Genomic DNA, 17,031 nt, shown 5'->3' with positions numbered 1-17,031 from the left:
AATTCTTAAATGAAACAACATCGTTTATTTTCCACCCAAGAATTCAACGAGGTAACTATCATTTCGTCGTTGAATTTTGTAGTATAACAAAATATTTTTTGGAAAATACTAAAAGTTGGAAATTTTTGAATAAAAAACAAAAGTTCAAAACAATTAGAAACTCAATCCGCCATTTCATTCTTGTTTCATAATACACAATAATTTCTTTTTCCATGATTACAAATTCTGGCAAGAAATATAAATGACGTAGCAATTAATTGTGATTACATACCCAAATGTTATCGTGGAAAATTTTTAAAAAAATGACTTATTGTGTATTATGAAATAAGGATGAAAGATTGTGGAAAAAATTAAAATATTATAATTTATTATAATTTTAGATTAAATTTACCCCCATTAAATATGTCACATCATCCAAGTCCGACACCACGCCATTTAAAAATTCGCTGGAAAGTCACATTATAAGAAATTCTAAAAAAATCGATTTGTTAAGTATTATGAAACAAGAATGAAAGATTATAGAAAAAATCAAAATATTATACTCGTAAGTGGAAAGAACGAAACAATTTATTACTACGATTTTAGACCAAATTTACCCTATCTATACATCTATATGTAATACTCACTTTGTTCCTTAAATAATTTATAGGAGGGAGGTTATCATATTTTAATATAGGGTTAAGTATCAAATTCTTCCCCTATCGATAGTGTCTATCGCATACAGGACCCTATAGTCAAGATAAGTGTTGTTTACTATCTCAATGTAGCAAAATCAAACCAATTTTTTCTCCGCCTATTAACGGTGCTTAACTGAAAGCTAGACAACGACTAACTTCCTAGGAGCACCTAATCCCTTGAGAAACAAGAACCAAAAATAAAAAATAGTTTATAACACTTTTACAATGTACGCTCAAGTGTATGACTCACAAACACTTTTCTGATGGGAGAAATAAAAGTACTATATCAATAAATGTACTACAGACGGTACCAAGTCCGGGGGAACACCTAGCAGGAACAAGAATTCTCAAGTACATCGTGAGGGCTGTTGAGCACGAATTTCCCCAGCCATTATGAGCGAAATTGGCCTCCTTTTATAAGTTTCAAGCCTTCTTGTTGCCCAAGTTAATCATTTCCTAGTCATAGAAGGAAACATGAGTTCTAGCTTGATGAGAACTCTGCTTGGATGATCTTAATCTATCTGTAACTGTGCTCCAATAAGGCTTCATTCAATATGTAAAATCGTACCCATGTATATCCAAAAGATCGCACATGATAACTCCAAAGTTATCTGCTAAATTTGCAAGTATGAAGGCACTAAATGTCTCAACGTCAACTTAGAACATCCGAAGAAACTGACACAGACACTCAGAGCAGAACATCTACAGATACTGTTACTTATCTACATAATGACAATATAATAGAGTACAAATTTTTACTCTAACAATAAGAAATATTGAATCATCCAAAAATAATGTAAGTACCCTTACCGAATAAACACAAATGTGAAAGATTGAATCATCCAAAAATAAATGTAAGTGCCCTTACAGAATAAACACAAATTCTTGTGCCAGATCGAGTGTATACATTAGAGGAGCCGAGTCAAAATTGGGAAGCGGGTCTGTGTGTGGGTTGGGGCGAATTTGGGCGTGGGTCACCCGAATAATTCAAAGCATGAAAATAATATTTTGAAACATTAGTTTTCTTTATATTAATAATTATTTTTTATTATAATAATAATTACTTCATCAAAAATAAGTACATTGTCGCCGTGCACTCCCTCACAGCTGCACACCGCGTGCCCGCACCCATCCCCACACCTGCGCCCTCCCTCACAGGCTCACAGCCCTGTTACGCCCATGCCCTTCCATCAGATCGGGTCAAACCAGTTTCACCCATACACTCGGTTTCATAGGAGACTAACTCGTGAATCAATTGATGGGGTATTCGAGCTTGTGGCTTATATATTGGTTATACGTAAAGGTTGTAGTAATAAAAAACCAATTCATACAAATATAAAAACGGGAGGCCCTCCATGGACCGATCTAATAAATGTATTATGTGGCGTGATTAATTCAAAAATAAAAATTAAATTTGAATCTCATAAACTGTAATTTCTCACACCAGAACGTTCACAATTATATTTGAGTTTTAAGGACAAAAAGCAGCCACGAAATAGAAAATGAAGAAAAAAATAGTACTAGCCTATTTGGAGGGCCGAGAAAAGATAATTGCACATCATCCAACTCTTATTTGATTTTGGCGCCACCTTTATTTCAAGCGTTTTTCCTACTAGTGCCATTATTATGATTTTTAACTAACCGTTCCTCGATGCATCCTCTTTATTATCCGGCCGCTCCTCCCCCCATCCGGCGTCGCCGCAGCCAGCATCTTCGCCGGAAATCTCCTCGAGTGAGCGGCCCTTGGTCTCAGTGAGCAGGAAGGTGAAGGCAAATCCCATCAAATTGGTAATCGCTAAGATGATCATGGCCTTCCGGATCTGTTTGACCTTCCCGTCCTGCGTGTAGTTCTGGATCCCGAAGGCGCCGATCATCGCCCCGGCCTTCCCGGAGGCGGCGCTGAGAGCATGGCAGGTGGAGCGCACGCGCGTGGGGAAGAGCTCGGCCGGCAGCACGAAGGTGGTGCTGTTGGGGCCGAAGTTGGCGAAGAAGAAGGTGAGGCCGTAGAGCGCGGCGAAGGTCCACTTGTGATCCTTGTCCTTGAGGTAGTCGTACTTGACGCCGATGATGAACATGAAGCCCGACATCATGAAGAATCCCACCAGCTGGATGTAGAACCGCCCGATCTTCTCGATGAACGCAACCGTGAACCAGTACCCCGGGAACGTCCCGAAGAGCGCGATCACGAACATCGCCCGCGACGTCTCGAACATCTCCCGCAGCGCGCTCACCTTCGTCGGGTCCTGCGTCAGCCCCATCACCGGGAATATGTCCTTCTGCGTCAGATTCTGGCTGTAGAACGCGATGTCCAGCAGGAACCACGTCGTCGCCGTCCCGATCAAGTGCTTCCCGTGCCGCGCGAAGAACTCGCTCGAGAACAGCTTGTACTCATTCGCTGAGTTGAACTGCGCGATCTTCTCCTGCTCCGCGTTGATCTCGATGTCCAGCACCCGCCCCATGTCCGCCGCCGCCTGCTTCGCGTTCCCCTCGATCAGCGCCGTGTAACGCCCCGTCTCCGGCATCTTCATCCTCCAGTAGAACGTCAGCACCGCCGGGAGCGCCCCGATCATCAGCACGATCCGCCACACGTGGTCCGCCTCCGGCTCCGTTGAGAACACGTGCTCCTGGCTGAACGCCGGCCCCGCGTACATCCCGAGGAAAACCCTAGATATGATCATGGAAACCAAACCGGCGAATATGATGCCCACGCCCTGCATCGCGAACACCGCCGCGATGAACGCGCCGCGGGTCTTCTTATTGGCGTACTCCGACATGATGGTGGCGGACAGCGGGTAGTCGCCGCCGATGCCAAACCCCAGCCAGAAGCGGAAGAAGCAAAGCGTCCCCATCACCGCCTTGGGGCTGTAGCCGAACGATAGGCCGGAGCAGATGGCGCAGGACGCCATCAGAATTAGGGTGATGCCGTACACTTTCTTCCGCCCGAGTTTGTCGCCCAAGTAGCCGAAGACGAGCTGGCCGGTTAGGGTTCCGACGAGTGCCACGCCGATGACCATGTTATTGACTCTGTGGGGGAGCTTCCCCGGCTTTCCCGTGGTGGGGTCGTAGTAGTAGAGGCGGCCGAGCAGCTTGGAGACGGTGGAGATGCAGAAGAGGTCATATGCGTCGGTGAAGAATCCCATTCCGGCGATGACGATCGCCGTCACGTGGTACCATTGCGTGCGGGCGTTGTCAAGGGCGTTGAGAACGGAGATGCTGTTTGAGGCCATACTGCTTTTATTTTATTTTTTTGTATTTCTTGGTGTGTGTGTGTAGGTTTTGTATCATGTCCTTTCCTGCCTTGGTTATATAGTGAAATTCATATCGTTTCAACCTATGTTTTCCAACAAGAAATTGATGCATGTGGTATCTCTCTAGGATATCCATTTGGCATTATAGTGGATGTCAATACTAATTATGTCGCCATTTTAATCACCACAAGATGAGATATAGCTAGCTAGCTAACTACAGCTAGCTTTTCTATTGATTTTATCCAATCTAGGAAATATATGGAAATTCTTTTGTTCGGCTCAACCCATAACTCCTACCTATGATGGACAAAGTGAATATATATATACTTCAAATTAAATCTGTATTGTCATTTGTACACGTCCTTTGATTAATTTTCCCAATTATATTTGTTTTTTTCACTATCTTATTTCAACAGTGCATATGAATCCATCCTTTTTCATCTGGTATCGTGTTGCCACGGTTTCATTTATCATGGAGCGATCGTGGTGGTTCGAATCTAATATTCAAAATAAATACTTGATATGTCCACAAAAATTATAAGTTTTTTAATTAAATTACTAGTATAAAGAGCGTACGTGTTATTGATATCGTTGGCCTAGTTAAAATACATTATTTTTTTTAGTAGAGAGTGCGCATTTCACACAATACATGAACTTCACATTAGTAAATTACTAGTATGCCCATTCGTGCGATACACGGCGATCATCAAAATTAAACGATATATTTAAGTAAATAAAAATAAATATTAAATAAGATCAAAATATAACACATCGATTACTCAATAAAATCATGTCTTTAAAAATATAAAATTTCAACTTTGTATAAAGTGTAATGATAATTATAATTATTAAATAAATTTAAAATTATTCGATAATGAGAATTAACATTACATAGTATTGTTATGGAGTGTTACGCGTTATAACAAATATATAAATATTTTCACATACAAACATAAATAAAATATTATAAATTTTTAATGAAGAAATAGAAAATAAAATATTTTAAATTTTAAAAATTTCATAACTTATTTGTTATAAATTCATTTTTGATGATTTTTATACTATATTAAATTTAAGATGCATATTGAATATTTTTTCATGAATCATATTTGACGATATTTAAAAGAAATTAAAATATATAAAGAAAAGTAAAAGAAAAAATAGTGAAAAATTAGTGGGAGAAGAGAGAGAAAAAAAGGGGAAAATGGAGGGAAGAAACTCCTCTTTTATATATTATATAGATTAGAGATGAATATTTGTATTAAATTTCAAAAATTATATAGATTAGAGATGAATATTTGTATTAAATTTCAAAAATTATATAGTAAGTAATTAATATCAAAAATTTTAAAAAATTTCTTTTAATTTCACGATTAATATAAAATTGAAGATAGATTTTTAATATATATTTAATAAATTAATATATTGTTACAGTATTTTTAGGATCTGATTATTCTTCTTTTAGTAGAAAAGTGAAGCGAAACTACAGATATATTTTTTAATGTAGCGATAAAAGATTAGTTACTACAAAAAACACGAGATTTACTGACGGCAAACGCCGTCGGTAATCCCCTAAATGCCGCCAGAGTTCTCATCACCGATGGCAATACCGACAACGAACATTGATGAAGATGGTTATCTAGTATATAGGCGTAGGAATAATGAAAGGACAATTCTGTAGAATGGTGTGCCTTTGTTCCACACAATCGTTATCTTCTATTGAAGTATGGAACGCACATAAATATTGAATGGTGTAATCAATCCCGATCCATTAAGTATTTGTTTAAGTACATAAGTATAACTAAACAAATATACCACATAAGTATAAAAAATAGTAAAATAGGTTTAAAAATATTTTATGCAAGTTCCACATTTAAGCCTATAGTAAAAGGCATAAGATTTACATATGTTTCTCACTCACATAAAGATTTAAAATATAAAATTTGTAAATAAAATTTTAGATAGATCTATGATGTAGATCTAAAAATAAAGATAGATATATGATGTAGATCTAAAAATAACTTATACTTCTACATTTTAACTTCAAGGCCTATAGAAACAACTTCATTTTATACAATATTTTCTATATAAAACAATAGATCTACATTATTATAACTTCAAGATCTATAAAAACAACTTCATTTTATATAATATTTGCTGTATAAAACAATAGATTTGCAATATTCTATGTAGATTTAAATAGATTTATAAGCAATATATTTATTTTGTGCAAAATTTTCGGTCAATATTGATACATCTACAAATAATTAGAATTTAACCACGGAAACAAAAAAAAAAAAAAAGACAAATGTAGCCATGAATATTTTAAAGATACATAAAAAAATGTTCAATGGTTGTAAGCAATTTTTTTTGTAGATATTGATAGATCTACAGAAAAAATAGCATTAAACCAAAAAAATATCACAAAGAAATTTCAAAATTGCAAAATATTTTGCATGTGAGTTGCACATAGTAATCGATTTGTTAGGCATATGATTCACTTATGTTTCACAACTCATCTAAAGTTATAAATCAATAAAATAAAAATAAAAAATAAAAGGAGAATGAGAGAAGTGAGTTCTACATAGTGATCGATGATAGTGATCGAAGTTTTTAATGAACCACTTATGTTTCATAACTCATCTAAAGCTAAAAAAAAAGAGATAAAAAGAAATTATCAATCGAAGAAAATAGATAAAATGAGAGGCTGAATCGGTGTGAGATAAAACGAGAGGAGCATAGTGAGAGTGAGTGAAGAGATAAATGCGAGACTAAAATGAGAAGGTGCGCCATTGTCGGAACGAAATGAATGAAACAGTGCATATATATAGGATTAGTCTAGGTTTTGTAATATGGGCCTTAGTTTGATGGACTTCTTTTTATAAATGAATTAATGGGCTTTAAAAGATTCAAGTAGAAATTATTTCTCGGCCCAGTACAATTGATTTGAATTATAAATTCAATGCTGCATTTAGGGATGTCAACGGATGGGTATTACCCGGACCGGAACCGTTAAAATTATTATGGTTCCGGATCCAGAACCTACCCATTACTTATTGGACTCGGACCGAACCTGGACCATGAAATAATAAAGTGAATGGACTGGGTAGGTTAATTACCCATGGATAATTTAAAGACCCATAGCCCATTAAGGCCCTATAATACTCATAGAAGGACCAATAGCCCATTACCCATGGATATGGGTGAAAACGCTGTTGCTGCTTTTCGTTATCGATAATTTTCGAAAGCGCCGTTGGGTCTCCCTCAATCTCCACTAAGACGGCGGTGAAGACAGCGGCGACGGTGAGTGGCAGAGGATTCTCCGCTAGTGGGTGAGGATTCTGCCGAATTCGTCTTGTCCGAGGCTCGGACTCCGAGCAAAATTTATGGTTTTGAGCGACGGCGAGTGTCGGAGGATTCTGCTAAATTTTACTCTGGTTTTGGGCGTCAAGCGTTTTCGGCAGCCCCGAGGTTCGAACGTGAGTTGATTCTACAATATTAAATATTCTTTTATTTTCACTTTTTTTTATCATCTCTTTCTCTTTTGCATTTTCCTCCATTTCTTTATCGAATGGATGATGCCAAGATATGGAATTTAATAATAGTTGATTATTATTGGCTTACGATCACGCTCAAGCTTTTGAATTAGTAATTAAAGATTGTAATCAATATTGTATACATGAGACGTGTCAACTCCTAATAATCATAAATTTGTAGAATATTGTGTGCAATATAAATTTGTGAGTGGGGGTGAGGGGGTGGGTAGGATTTGGGGAGACAAATTAAAAAAAAAATTGGGGGAGGGTGGGTGGGATGGTGGGTCAGCGGCAAAACGGGCCTGGCCGGACCCATAACAAATGAATCGGATCGGATCTAGACCCATGAGATTTAGGGTTTAAATGGGTCGGGTCTTAGAACCAGAACCAGAACCGTTGCTTATAGCTCAACGGGTAATGAACGGTTCTAGTTCTGGTCCGGGTAATACCCACCCACTGACATCCCTAGTTGGATATAATTTCTCAAATAATATAATTTTAAGACATCTTAAATTTGAAAGTAATTAACTAATCTAAATTTAATATAAAAAATTCAAAATAGACTACATCGTCTGGTAGCGTGAAGAAGATGGACATCAAACTAATTTATGGCTGGGTGAGAATATGATTGTATAGATTTATACCGTTATTTTTTGGCTTGTATCATTAAGAAGAATCCTAAATAATTATTAAAAGGACATCCGCATTAAAATTCGGCAGTGGTGTGTTATTTTAGTCCTCATTCTGAGTGGGATATATTTATTCATGAAGGCAGGGATGTCAGTGGGTGGGTATTACCCGGACCAGAACTAGAACCGTTCATTACCCGTTGAGCTATAAGCAACGTTTCTGGTTCTGGTTCTAGACCTGACCCATTTAGACCCTAAACCTGATGGGTCTAGATCCGATCCGATCCGTTTGTTATGGACCTGGACTGTTTTGCCGCTAACCCGCCACCCCACCCATTCCTCCCCCCCAATTTTTTTATTTTTTTGTTTAATTTTTCTCCCCAAATCCTACCCACCCCCTCACCCCCCACCCACCTCCCCCCACCCCTCAAAAATAAATTTATTTTTTATTTTAATAAAAAATTTCAAAAAATTTATATTTGGAAAGATGAAAGAAAAACTAGAAGACAAAAAATTTATATTCACAAATTTATATTGCATACAATATTCTACAAATTTGTGATTATTAGGAGTTGACACGTCTCATGTATACAATATTGATTACAATCTTTAATCACTAAGGGGTTTTGCAAATAAAATCACGAACAATTTTGAATTTCCAATTTTAACGCGACTTTTGAAGTGCGGCGAATTAAATCATAACCTTTTCAGTTTTTGCAATTCCGTCCCCTCAATTTTTTCCGGCCACCGGAGTGATGAGTTGGAGCTTATGTGGATTATTTGTTTTCCACGTAATTAATTTCTGATTAAGATTAAAATAAAATCAAAACTTAATTCTTTTATTTTTCTTCTTTTTCGTCGAACTTATTACAGTATCCCCCATTTTCCTTAAACTAGTACGCCCTCCCGTACGATGCACGGCCACGATATATTTATTTATTTTTAAAATTTGAAATTATGTAAAAATATTATTATTTATGAATCAAATTAATTAATAACAAAAAATATATTAATTTAAATATTAGTATTTGTTTTAAAATAGTGTATAGTAATAATTTTATCAACTTAATGAGTAGGAGTATAATATTAAGTTCAATGAGTATTGTTTAATAATAATTAAATTTACCGAAAGTTTTTTGTTAATGATTATTATTTTTTTATTAAAATTAAAATTAATAAATACTTTTATAATATTTTCTCGATTTTTGTTGATAATTGTGCATTATATTTTTTAATTAATATTTTTATGTATGCTTTGATATAATAATTCAACAAATAAGTATTATGTTTTTTTAATCAAAAGAGAAGAGAAGATATATAAATTGTGTAGGAGAAAGAGATACAAATAAAAATAATATAATAACAAAATAAGGAGAAAGAGAAAAAAATAAAGAATATTGTAAAAGAGATAGGAGGGAGAAAAACAATCACTTTAAAATTTTAAATTATAATAAATTATTTATTTCAAATTCATATTTAATGAATTTTAAATCAAATTGAAGATCTTGTCATAATCTTTAACTTAAGATACACATCAAATATATTTTTATAAAAGACGAAAAAGATGTAAAATAAAAGAATTAGGTTTTGATTTTGTTTTAATCTTAGCAATTTAATTTTAGTTAGAAATTAATTACGTGGAAAAAAATAATCCACATAAGCTCCAACTCATCACTCCGGTGGCCAGAAAAAATTGAGGGGACGAAATTGCAAAAATTGAAAAGGTTATGATTTAATTCGCCACACTTCAAAAGTCACGTTAAAATTGCAAATTTAAAATTGTTCGTGATTTTATTTGCAAAAACCCCAATTACTAATTCAAAAGCTTGAGCGTGATCGTAGGCCAATAATAATCAACTAGTATTATTAAATTCCATATCTTGGCATCATCCATTCGATAAAGAAAGGGGGGGAAATGCAAAAAAGAAAGAGATGATAAAAAATAAGTGAAAAGAAAAGAAGATTTAATATTGTAGAATCAACTCACGTTCGAACCTCGGGGCTGCCGGAAACGCTTGACGCCCAAAACCAGAGTAAATTTAGCATAATCCTCCGCCACTCGTTGTTGCTTAAAACCAGAAATTTTGCCCGGAGTCCGAGCCTCGGACAAGACGAATTCGGCAAAATCCTCACCCACCAGCGGAGAATCCTCCGCCACTCGCTGTCGCCGCCGTCTTGGTGGAGATTGAGGGAGACCCAGCGGCACTTTCGAAAATTATCGATAACGAGAAGCAGCAACAGTGTTTTCACCCATATCCATGGGTAATGGACTATTGGTCCTTCTATGGGTATTATTGGGCCTGTAATGGGCTATGGGTCTTTAAATTATCAATGAGTAATTAACCTACCCGGCCCATTCACTTTATTATTTCATGGTCTAGGTTCGGTCCGAGTCCAATAAGTAATGGATAGGTTCTGGATCCGGAACCATAACAATTTTAACGGTTTCGATCCGAGTAATACCCACCCATTGACATCCCTATATCCAAGTTCCTGTCCCTCTTGACCCCAATGTCGGCTATACTCGGTAACCAATCATTTATATATACCAGTTGTTACTATTGTTAATAAATACTAGAATATCTTGGCTTCTTCCTTACCTATAGTTGTTTATATTTGCAGCATATGATCCGTGGTTGGTGGAAGACCGGTTTTCAAAGAATTGAGTGCAGAAATTAGTTAGGCCAAATTAGAGTATTAGTAAATCTGCAGCTTTTAGTTTGATGGACGACCATGTATCAAAGAATTAACATGGATTATTGAAGAAATTGTTATTATTTCGTAAAACGCTGTCAGCTGTTTTATTTCATTTTGCATGTATGTCTTTGCGAATCTAGTACATCTTTTTGAAGTACTAATTACCAGGTCAAAAGTACATCTTCCTCTCCGAATTTCTATCTGTTTCAGTTACCAAGAATCTTTAAAACTCGATCAAGAAATGAAAAATATTCAAGAAATAGAAAAATGAAGTACACAAATTTATGTGGTTTGGTTATAATAAAACCTATATGTCCACGATGAAAATTACAACACAATTTTCTTAAATAGAAAACAACTCGTAGTTCACAAGTCAAGAACACCGACTACTACTTTCCCTCCTTTCTCTATTCTAACTGCTTGTTTATAACAATACAGGAATTCATAAAAAGTTTGAACTCATAAGTGGCGGCAATATTACTCTCTTTATATAATATAGCCCTGAAATCTATACTATACACAATCAAATATTTTAAGTGTCTCTAAGAGTTGAAAATTAAGAATCCCCCTTTCATCACAAGAAGTGAGAATATAAAGGTGAAAGCACCAAAAAGGCATAGCACTGACCTAAAGCTAACAGAAATCACACATAATACCTATCTACCAAAAGGTGAGGAGATGCACATTATGCCTCTTCATCATCAGAACAGCAAACAATTCATTATTTTCAGAAAATCAAAGGCTGCTCAAGAACATAAAATCACCCGAGTAACGTCCAACAATTTAACCCCTAGCCAATGTGACGTCCAACCGTGTCAAACTTTCATCAGATGGTGTACCACGGGAGTGAGGAAACTTTCTGCCCTCTCTCCCAAAAGCGGGGGGATCTTGCATCTTGTGACCAATTTGATTTAGATGCAAAAAGGCAAGCATGCTTATAGCAAGCAAAGCAGCATTCCCCACTATCCCAACCGTGTGCTCCAATTTGAGGGACTTTGAAACAAAAGCATAGCTCGAAAGTAGGAAATTGACAACTGCATTTGACCTTTTCCCTTTCTCTGGCACAAACTTTTCATTGGAAGGGTATGGTGTTGAGCCATATAAATGTTCAGATGCAACAAAAGGACTAGCATCACGCACATCACCTACCAAAGCTTGTGCTTCTTCAATGACTTTGTATTTCTTACCTTGATGACCCGCCAGTCTCATAGCAAGGATGATACGACTTTGTTCAAGACGAGCTATTGCAGCATCTCTCTCTGCCTTCTGTTGAGATTGTACAGTCTGTAAATTGAAATTGGATGGCAAGTTTAGCATTGCTTTCCATACACAATGTACATGTCAAACTACACAACTCTAATGCAAGATTTTTCTAAGATAATGCAGTTATAGCCGACAAAGAATCTTATTCTGTGACCTTTCTTCTCCATACATAAAACCTGGAAAACAAATTTTACAGAAACAATGAAATACACTAACATGCAAACAAAATGAGTTTTCAGCGTAAGAACAAACTCCATGCAATAGATATTACTATGTGATATATGCACACAAGCACGCCTCTTCAAAGTTGAAAAGAGCCATCTAAAATGAGCACATTAAAACACTGATTCTTTATCTAAACAGACATGCAGATCAAACCACTTTTTAAAGCCTAAAGTCCACAGTAAGCTAATTCAAGACATAAACACCAATTATTTCCACCTATAGAACTGATATCTCCAGATATAGATTAACCGTCTCACAGCATCTTAGCATAAAAATACTCATTATGAAGCAGTAAACCAATCAGAAGACTCGCATCAATACTTTTGGGATTCAAAGATTGGACCTAGAAATCAAACTCAATAATCTATACATTATCAAAATTCCATAACAAACAATAAGATGCAACAATCTTACTTTAAATTGTTTCACAACAGCATTGCTAGAAACCACACACACATACATATATTACAGAGTATACTATAGTCTATATACAACTCCAATTCTCCCTAGGGCTCAAGGCGGAAAATGTAAACGACGACAAACTCTGGTAAGAAAAGAAAAGGAAACAAAATATGCACAACCAGAAGCCGAGGCATGTGGTAATGCATTCAAATTGGTCTTCCTATTGTGCAACAAACCCTCTGCATTACGATCCATACATGGTCATTTAACAAAAAAATAGCAAATCCACCCCCCAAAATTTCTGCAGTAAATCAAAATTCGTAGAAATAGGTGCTAAACTGGCAAAGAGGGGGAAAAACAAAACGCAGGTGAAAGGAGTCTACAGAATCATACATGGAAGAACTCAAGCTGGTCTTCGAGATTCTCGAGAGCTGTCCGAATAGAGTACAAGCTCTTCGCCTCCAGAACCGCCACGTCGTCGTCGTCGACCCGGAACTCCTTAACGAAGACAAAGCCCGACCCGGTTTTGTTATCCGGATCGTCGTCGGCCGATTTCTTCTTACGGTTGAAAGAAAAGTCATCGGGTCTCCGGGCCGGGTTCTTGATAGAATTGAGGAAATGAGCTCGAGAGATGGAGTGGATGGCGTCGCTGAGCTTGTCGTGCAAATCCCATATTTTCTCGAGCACGGCTTCAATCTCGTCTACCTCCATTTCCCATTTCATTTGGGAAAATAAAGATGATGGATTGGGAGAGGAGATTTATCGGTGAAAAAAGGGAAAGTGCAGTTTGAGTGCGGGAGGAGGGAAAGTATAGAGGGAAATGCAAAAGAGAAGCGGAGATTTGGCATCAAAAAAAATTCTAGGGTTAGAACTTAGAACAATTTTTTTGTCTAAATTCTAATATCTGCTTGACGAAAATCACGTTTTTCAGTGTCAACTGAAAGTAATTGGAGGAATTGGTAGTGGAGGTGATGATAGTGGCCCCACCCCAACTTGTGATGTGTAGCTTTATTTATGTATTCTGCTTTGTTGTTGAACAAATCAACGCATTTTGGGCTGGCATACTTCGGATTCCGGCGTGCGTGATTGTATTATAGCCCCGTTTTACTCAGTATAGTCTCCACTTAAAATAATAATAATAAATAATTATAGATTGACCATTTTATTCTATAGCCCATAGCCTCTAAATTAAATACCCATAGCTCATAGCCCCCAAGTTTTAAAAAAAACTATAACCCATTGCCCCTACAATTTTTAACGTATTGTATCGTTTTCAGTTCATGTTCCTAACGCAAAATTTCACGTGTTTGATTATCATCACGAATACGTTTTTCTGTCTGTTAATACGCAGTTGGTACATTCTTTTCTACTGAAGTTTTCGAAAGGCTTACGTTGAAAAGAAAATTCAAGAGGCTTCCCTATTCTAATTTTCAAAATCAATTTGCAGGAGTATCTGTAAGTTTTCTATGTCTAATTCACTTGTTTTTTTTTCTTGTTATAGTTATTTGGAATTGTTCGAGAAAAACTATAAATGTGGAAGCTATCAATCTAATTGTTGGAATTGTTGGAGAATCCACTTTAATTAGTCTTCAATTTTCAATTTCACGTTAGTTAATCTTCATTAATAACTACTTTAATCCTAGTCTTTGATTTTTAATCTTCCGTTTTGAATATTCACTTTAATCTAAGAATTGTAGTAGAAAGAAATTAAAGGGCGGCCGTTTAGATCAATTTTTTTCATGAATTCACGTTGTCCGTCAAATCATCTATGGCTCAAAGCGTCGACAAGGAACATACACTTTTGTAGCTAATTTTGGTGCTTTCATTGTTTGATTTTTGTTTTTTCCTTTAAAAGTTAGAATTTTCGTAACTTGGATTGGTAGATTGGAGACCTTGGTAACATTTTTTGTTTTCTGTAATGTGTGATATCTAATTCAGAATATTAAAATAGTAATTCAAAATTTGTGATAGATTTTAATATACCTAAAGTATGGAATAACTAGTTTGCTTAATTTAGTACTAAATATGTTGTTCTCCGAATTTATTTTTGCATCTGAGTTTGCTAACTTTATGATCCTTATGGATGATAGATGGTTGACTACGAAGATCAAACAAAATCCTTGGATGCTACCAATTCCTTTTATACTAACAATGTAAGTCGACAATCTAGTTAAAAACTAGATAATTAGGTCCAAGTTTAAATATGACACTATTAAATTCATGTTACAGGCTTTTAATAGTAAAGGAGATTTAGTTTCATGGGCGAAAAAAACTGGAAAGAGATTAGGATACATTATTATCACTTTATCTTCTCAATCTCAAAATGGTGGAAGGAAAGCTAGATTACGACTTGGTTGTGAACGTAGTGGAACGTATAAGCTTCCCAATAATAGTTCTGCAGTTTTTATCTTCTCACACTACATCAAATAAAAGGAGTTGAAGTTTCATTTTGCCCAATAGCTTTTATCGACCTTCCTTTATGTTTGGCTTTTCTAAAAACAATGAAATCTACTCGTGGAAGAAGCCAACCTTCTGGAATCAGAGGTCTCAAGAGGGAGTCCCTCAAATTCGTCTCCTCGCTTTCCATCTCAAGGGCACCGGAGTGGTTCCTCCGGTCACAGGGACCTCTATCCGACAGACTTGAGCCACCTAAAAATGGTGGTGGTAACCGGAGCCGAAGAGGGTCCCAGTCGTGAGTTGAACTTTCCCTTTTGCTGCTAAATCTTGCAAGTGTTTATGCCCTTTCTCTACCTTCTACAGTCTACTTTGGCTTGTATACTACTATCTATCATTTTGTCTTGCAAAAAACAAGTTTGAATATGGCATATTGATCAAGTTTATGCTCGAATTTGTCATCAGTTTTTTGAGATGTACTGATGAATGGGGAACCTCCATTGTTTCCAAAGGCTACATTCATATCAATTTCAGTAATACAATTAGTTGGCTGTGTTTATAGGTTCTATTTACAGATGCTATTACTTTTATTATAAGCTCCAAATGCTTCAAATTTCAGCCTTCTGAAGATGCAATATTCCAAACCTTGCATTATAAGCTCCAAATGCAATATTATTATGGATTGGGAGAGGAGATTTATCTTGCATCTTGTAAACACGATGAACGCGCCGCGGGTCTTCTTATTGGCGTACTCCGACATGATGGTGGCGGACAGCGGGTAGTCGCCGCTGATGCAGAACCCTAGCCAGAAGCGGAAGAAGTAGAGCGTCCCCATCACCGCCTTGGGGCTGTAGCCGAACGATAGGCCGGAGCAGATGGCGCAGGACGCCATCAAAATTGGGGTGATGCCGTACACTTTCTTCCGGCCGAGTTTGTTGCCCAAGTAGCCGAAGACGAGCTGGCCGGTTAGGGTTCCGACGAGCGCCACGCCAATGACCATGTTATTGACTCTGTGGGGGAGCTTCTCGGGCTTTCCCGTGGTGGGGTCGTAGTAGTAGATAGAGGCGGCCGAGGAGCTTGGAGACAGTGGAGATGCAGAAGAGGTCGTATGCGTCGGTGAAGAATCCCATTCCGGCGATGACGATCGCCGTCACGTGGTACCGTTGCGTGCGGGCGTTGTCGAGGGCGTTGAGAACGGAGATGTTGTTTGAGGCCATACTGCTTTTATTTTATTTTTGTGTGTTTCTTGGTGTGTGTGATTTGGCCGGAAAACGGGTTTTTTTTGTAGTGAGTTTAGTTATGGTAAATGAATGCACATTTCTTATAAATAGATTTGATTTTAAAAATGAATAATAAAGATAATGATAACACGAGATCTAGATATATATAAAACATTTTCACTGTCCAATTTCAATTTTCACCTGGGATGATGGCGCATAACTTGTTCAAAAATAGCTCAGTTTGGAAACTTAGAAGCTCCGCAAATTGTTCGAGCATCTCTATCAACTCTTGAATGGACATCATGCTCTTTTTTTTTCCGACCATATGCTTCGGTGTACGCACCAATCCCCTTAGTGACATTTTCATTAAATTGTTTATAATGAAGTTTAATGGCTTCGTTGATCTTTCTTCGCGCAGTTATGGATTAGTTGCTTGAGCTTGTTGATACGTATCTAAAATGCGATGCTATAACACATCGCCTTTTGGTTGGTGCCAATAATTGAATTTTCATTAACTATACACCAAGAACACATTAGTGCTCTGTCTTATGATTTGTCCATCTTTGTGGACAAATGGAAGTGTTTGTGCGTGTTTTTTGAACCTTTTAACATGTGCTTTGAGGGATAGTTTCAAACGTTTTGATTGTATTTAAGGATATGAGATTCAATGATATTTGGTGAAATTTAGAAGTTAATAGCAGTCGAATTGCATGAATTATTAGAAGTTTGATATATTTTCA

The 17,031-nt window shown here is 36.7% G+C and overlaps 2 protein-coding genes and 1 pseudogene across 2 annotated transcripts; all 3 read right to left on the bottom strand.

Moving 5' to 3' along the window:
- Positions 1-2,071: 2,071 nt before the first annotated feature.
- LOC130993401 (low affinity inorganic phosphate transporter 4-like) lies at positions 2,072-3,971 on the bottom strand. The gene has a single exon (XM_057918281.1). It carries the CDS (start codon positions 3,902-3,904, stop codon positions 2,315-2,317), a length of 1,590 nt encoding a protein of 529 aa, XP_057774264.1. The 5' UTR covers positions 3,905-3,971; the 3' UTR covers positions 2,072-2,314.
- Positions 3,972-11,253: 7,282 nt separating this feature from the next.
- Positions 11,254-13,743, bottom strand: LOC130993400 (plastid division protein PDV1). Its single transcript, XM_057918280.1, has 2 exons — positions 13,071-13,743; positions 11,254-12,071 (listed from the first exon to the last, which is right to left on the bottom strand). The coding sequence occupies exons 1-2, from the start codon at positions 13,398-13,400 to the stop codon at positions 11,571-11,573; spliced, it is 831 nt and encodes a 276-aa protein (XP_057774263.1). The 5' UTR covers positions 13,401-13,743; the 3' UTR covers positions 11,254-11,570.
- Positions 13,744-15,636: 1,893 nt separating this feature from the next.
- Positions 15,637-16,303, bottom strand: LOC130993954 (low affinity inorganic phosphate transporter 4-like; annotated as a pseudogene).
- Positions 16,304-17,031: the final 728 nt, after the last annotated feature.

This window comes from Salvia miltiorrhiza, chromosome 7, assembly GCF_028751815.1.
Source record: "Salvia miltiorrhiza cultivar Shanhuang (shh) chromosome 7, IMPLAD_Smil_shh, whole genome shotgun sequence".
Taxonomy (NCBI): domain Eukaryota; kingdom Viridiplantae; phylum Streptophyta; class Magnoliopsida; order Lamiales; family Lamiaceae; genus Salvia; species Salvia miltiorrhiza.
This window is presented reverse-complemented; position numbering and strand designations above follow the sequence as displayed.

What these genes read in the sequence shown, in the direction of transcription:
- LOC130993401 (XM_057918281.1), bottom strand. Translation starts at nt 3,904, where the DNA reads ATGGCCTCAAACAGCATCTCCGTTCTCAACGCCCTTGACAACGCCCGC.
- LOC130993400 (XM_057918280.1), bottom strand. Translation starts at nt 13,400, where the DNA reads ATGAAATGGGAAATGGAGGTAGACGAGATTGAAGCCGTGCTCGAGAAA. An exon ending in ACCAGCTTGAGTTCTTCCAT is followed by an intron (nt 12,072 to 13,070) that starts GTATGATTCTGT and finishes TTCAATTTACAG; the next exon opens with ACTGTACAATCTCAACAGAA.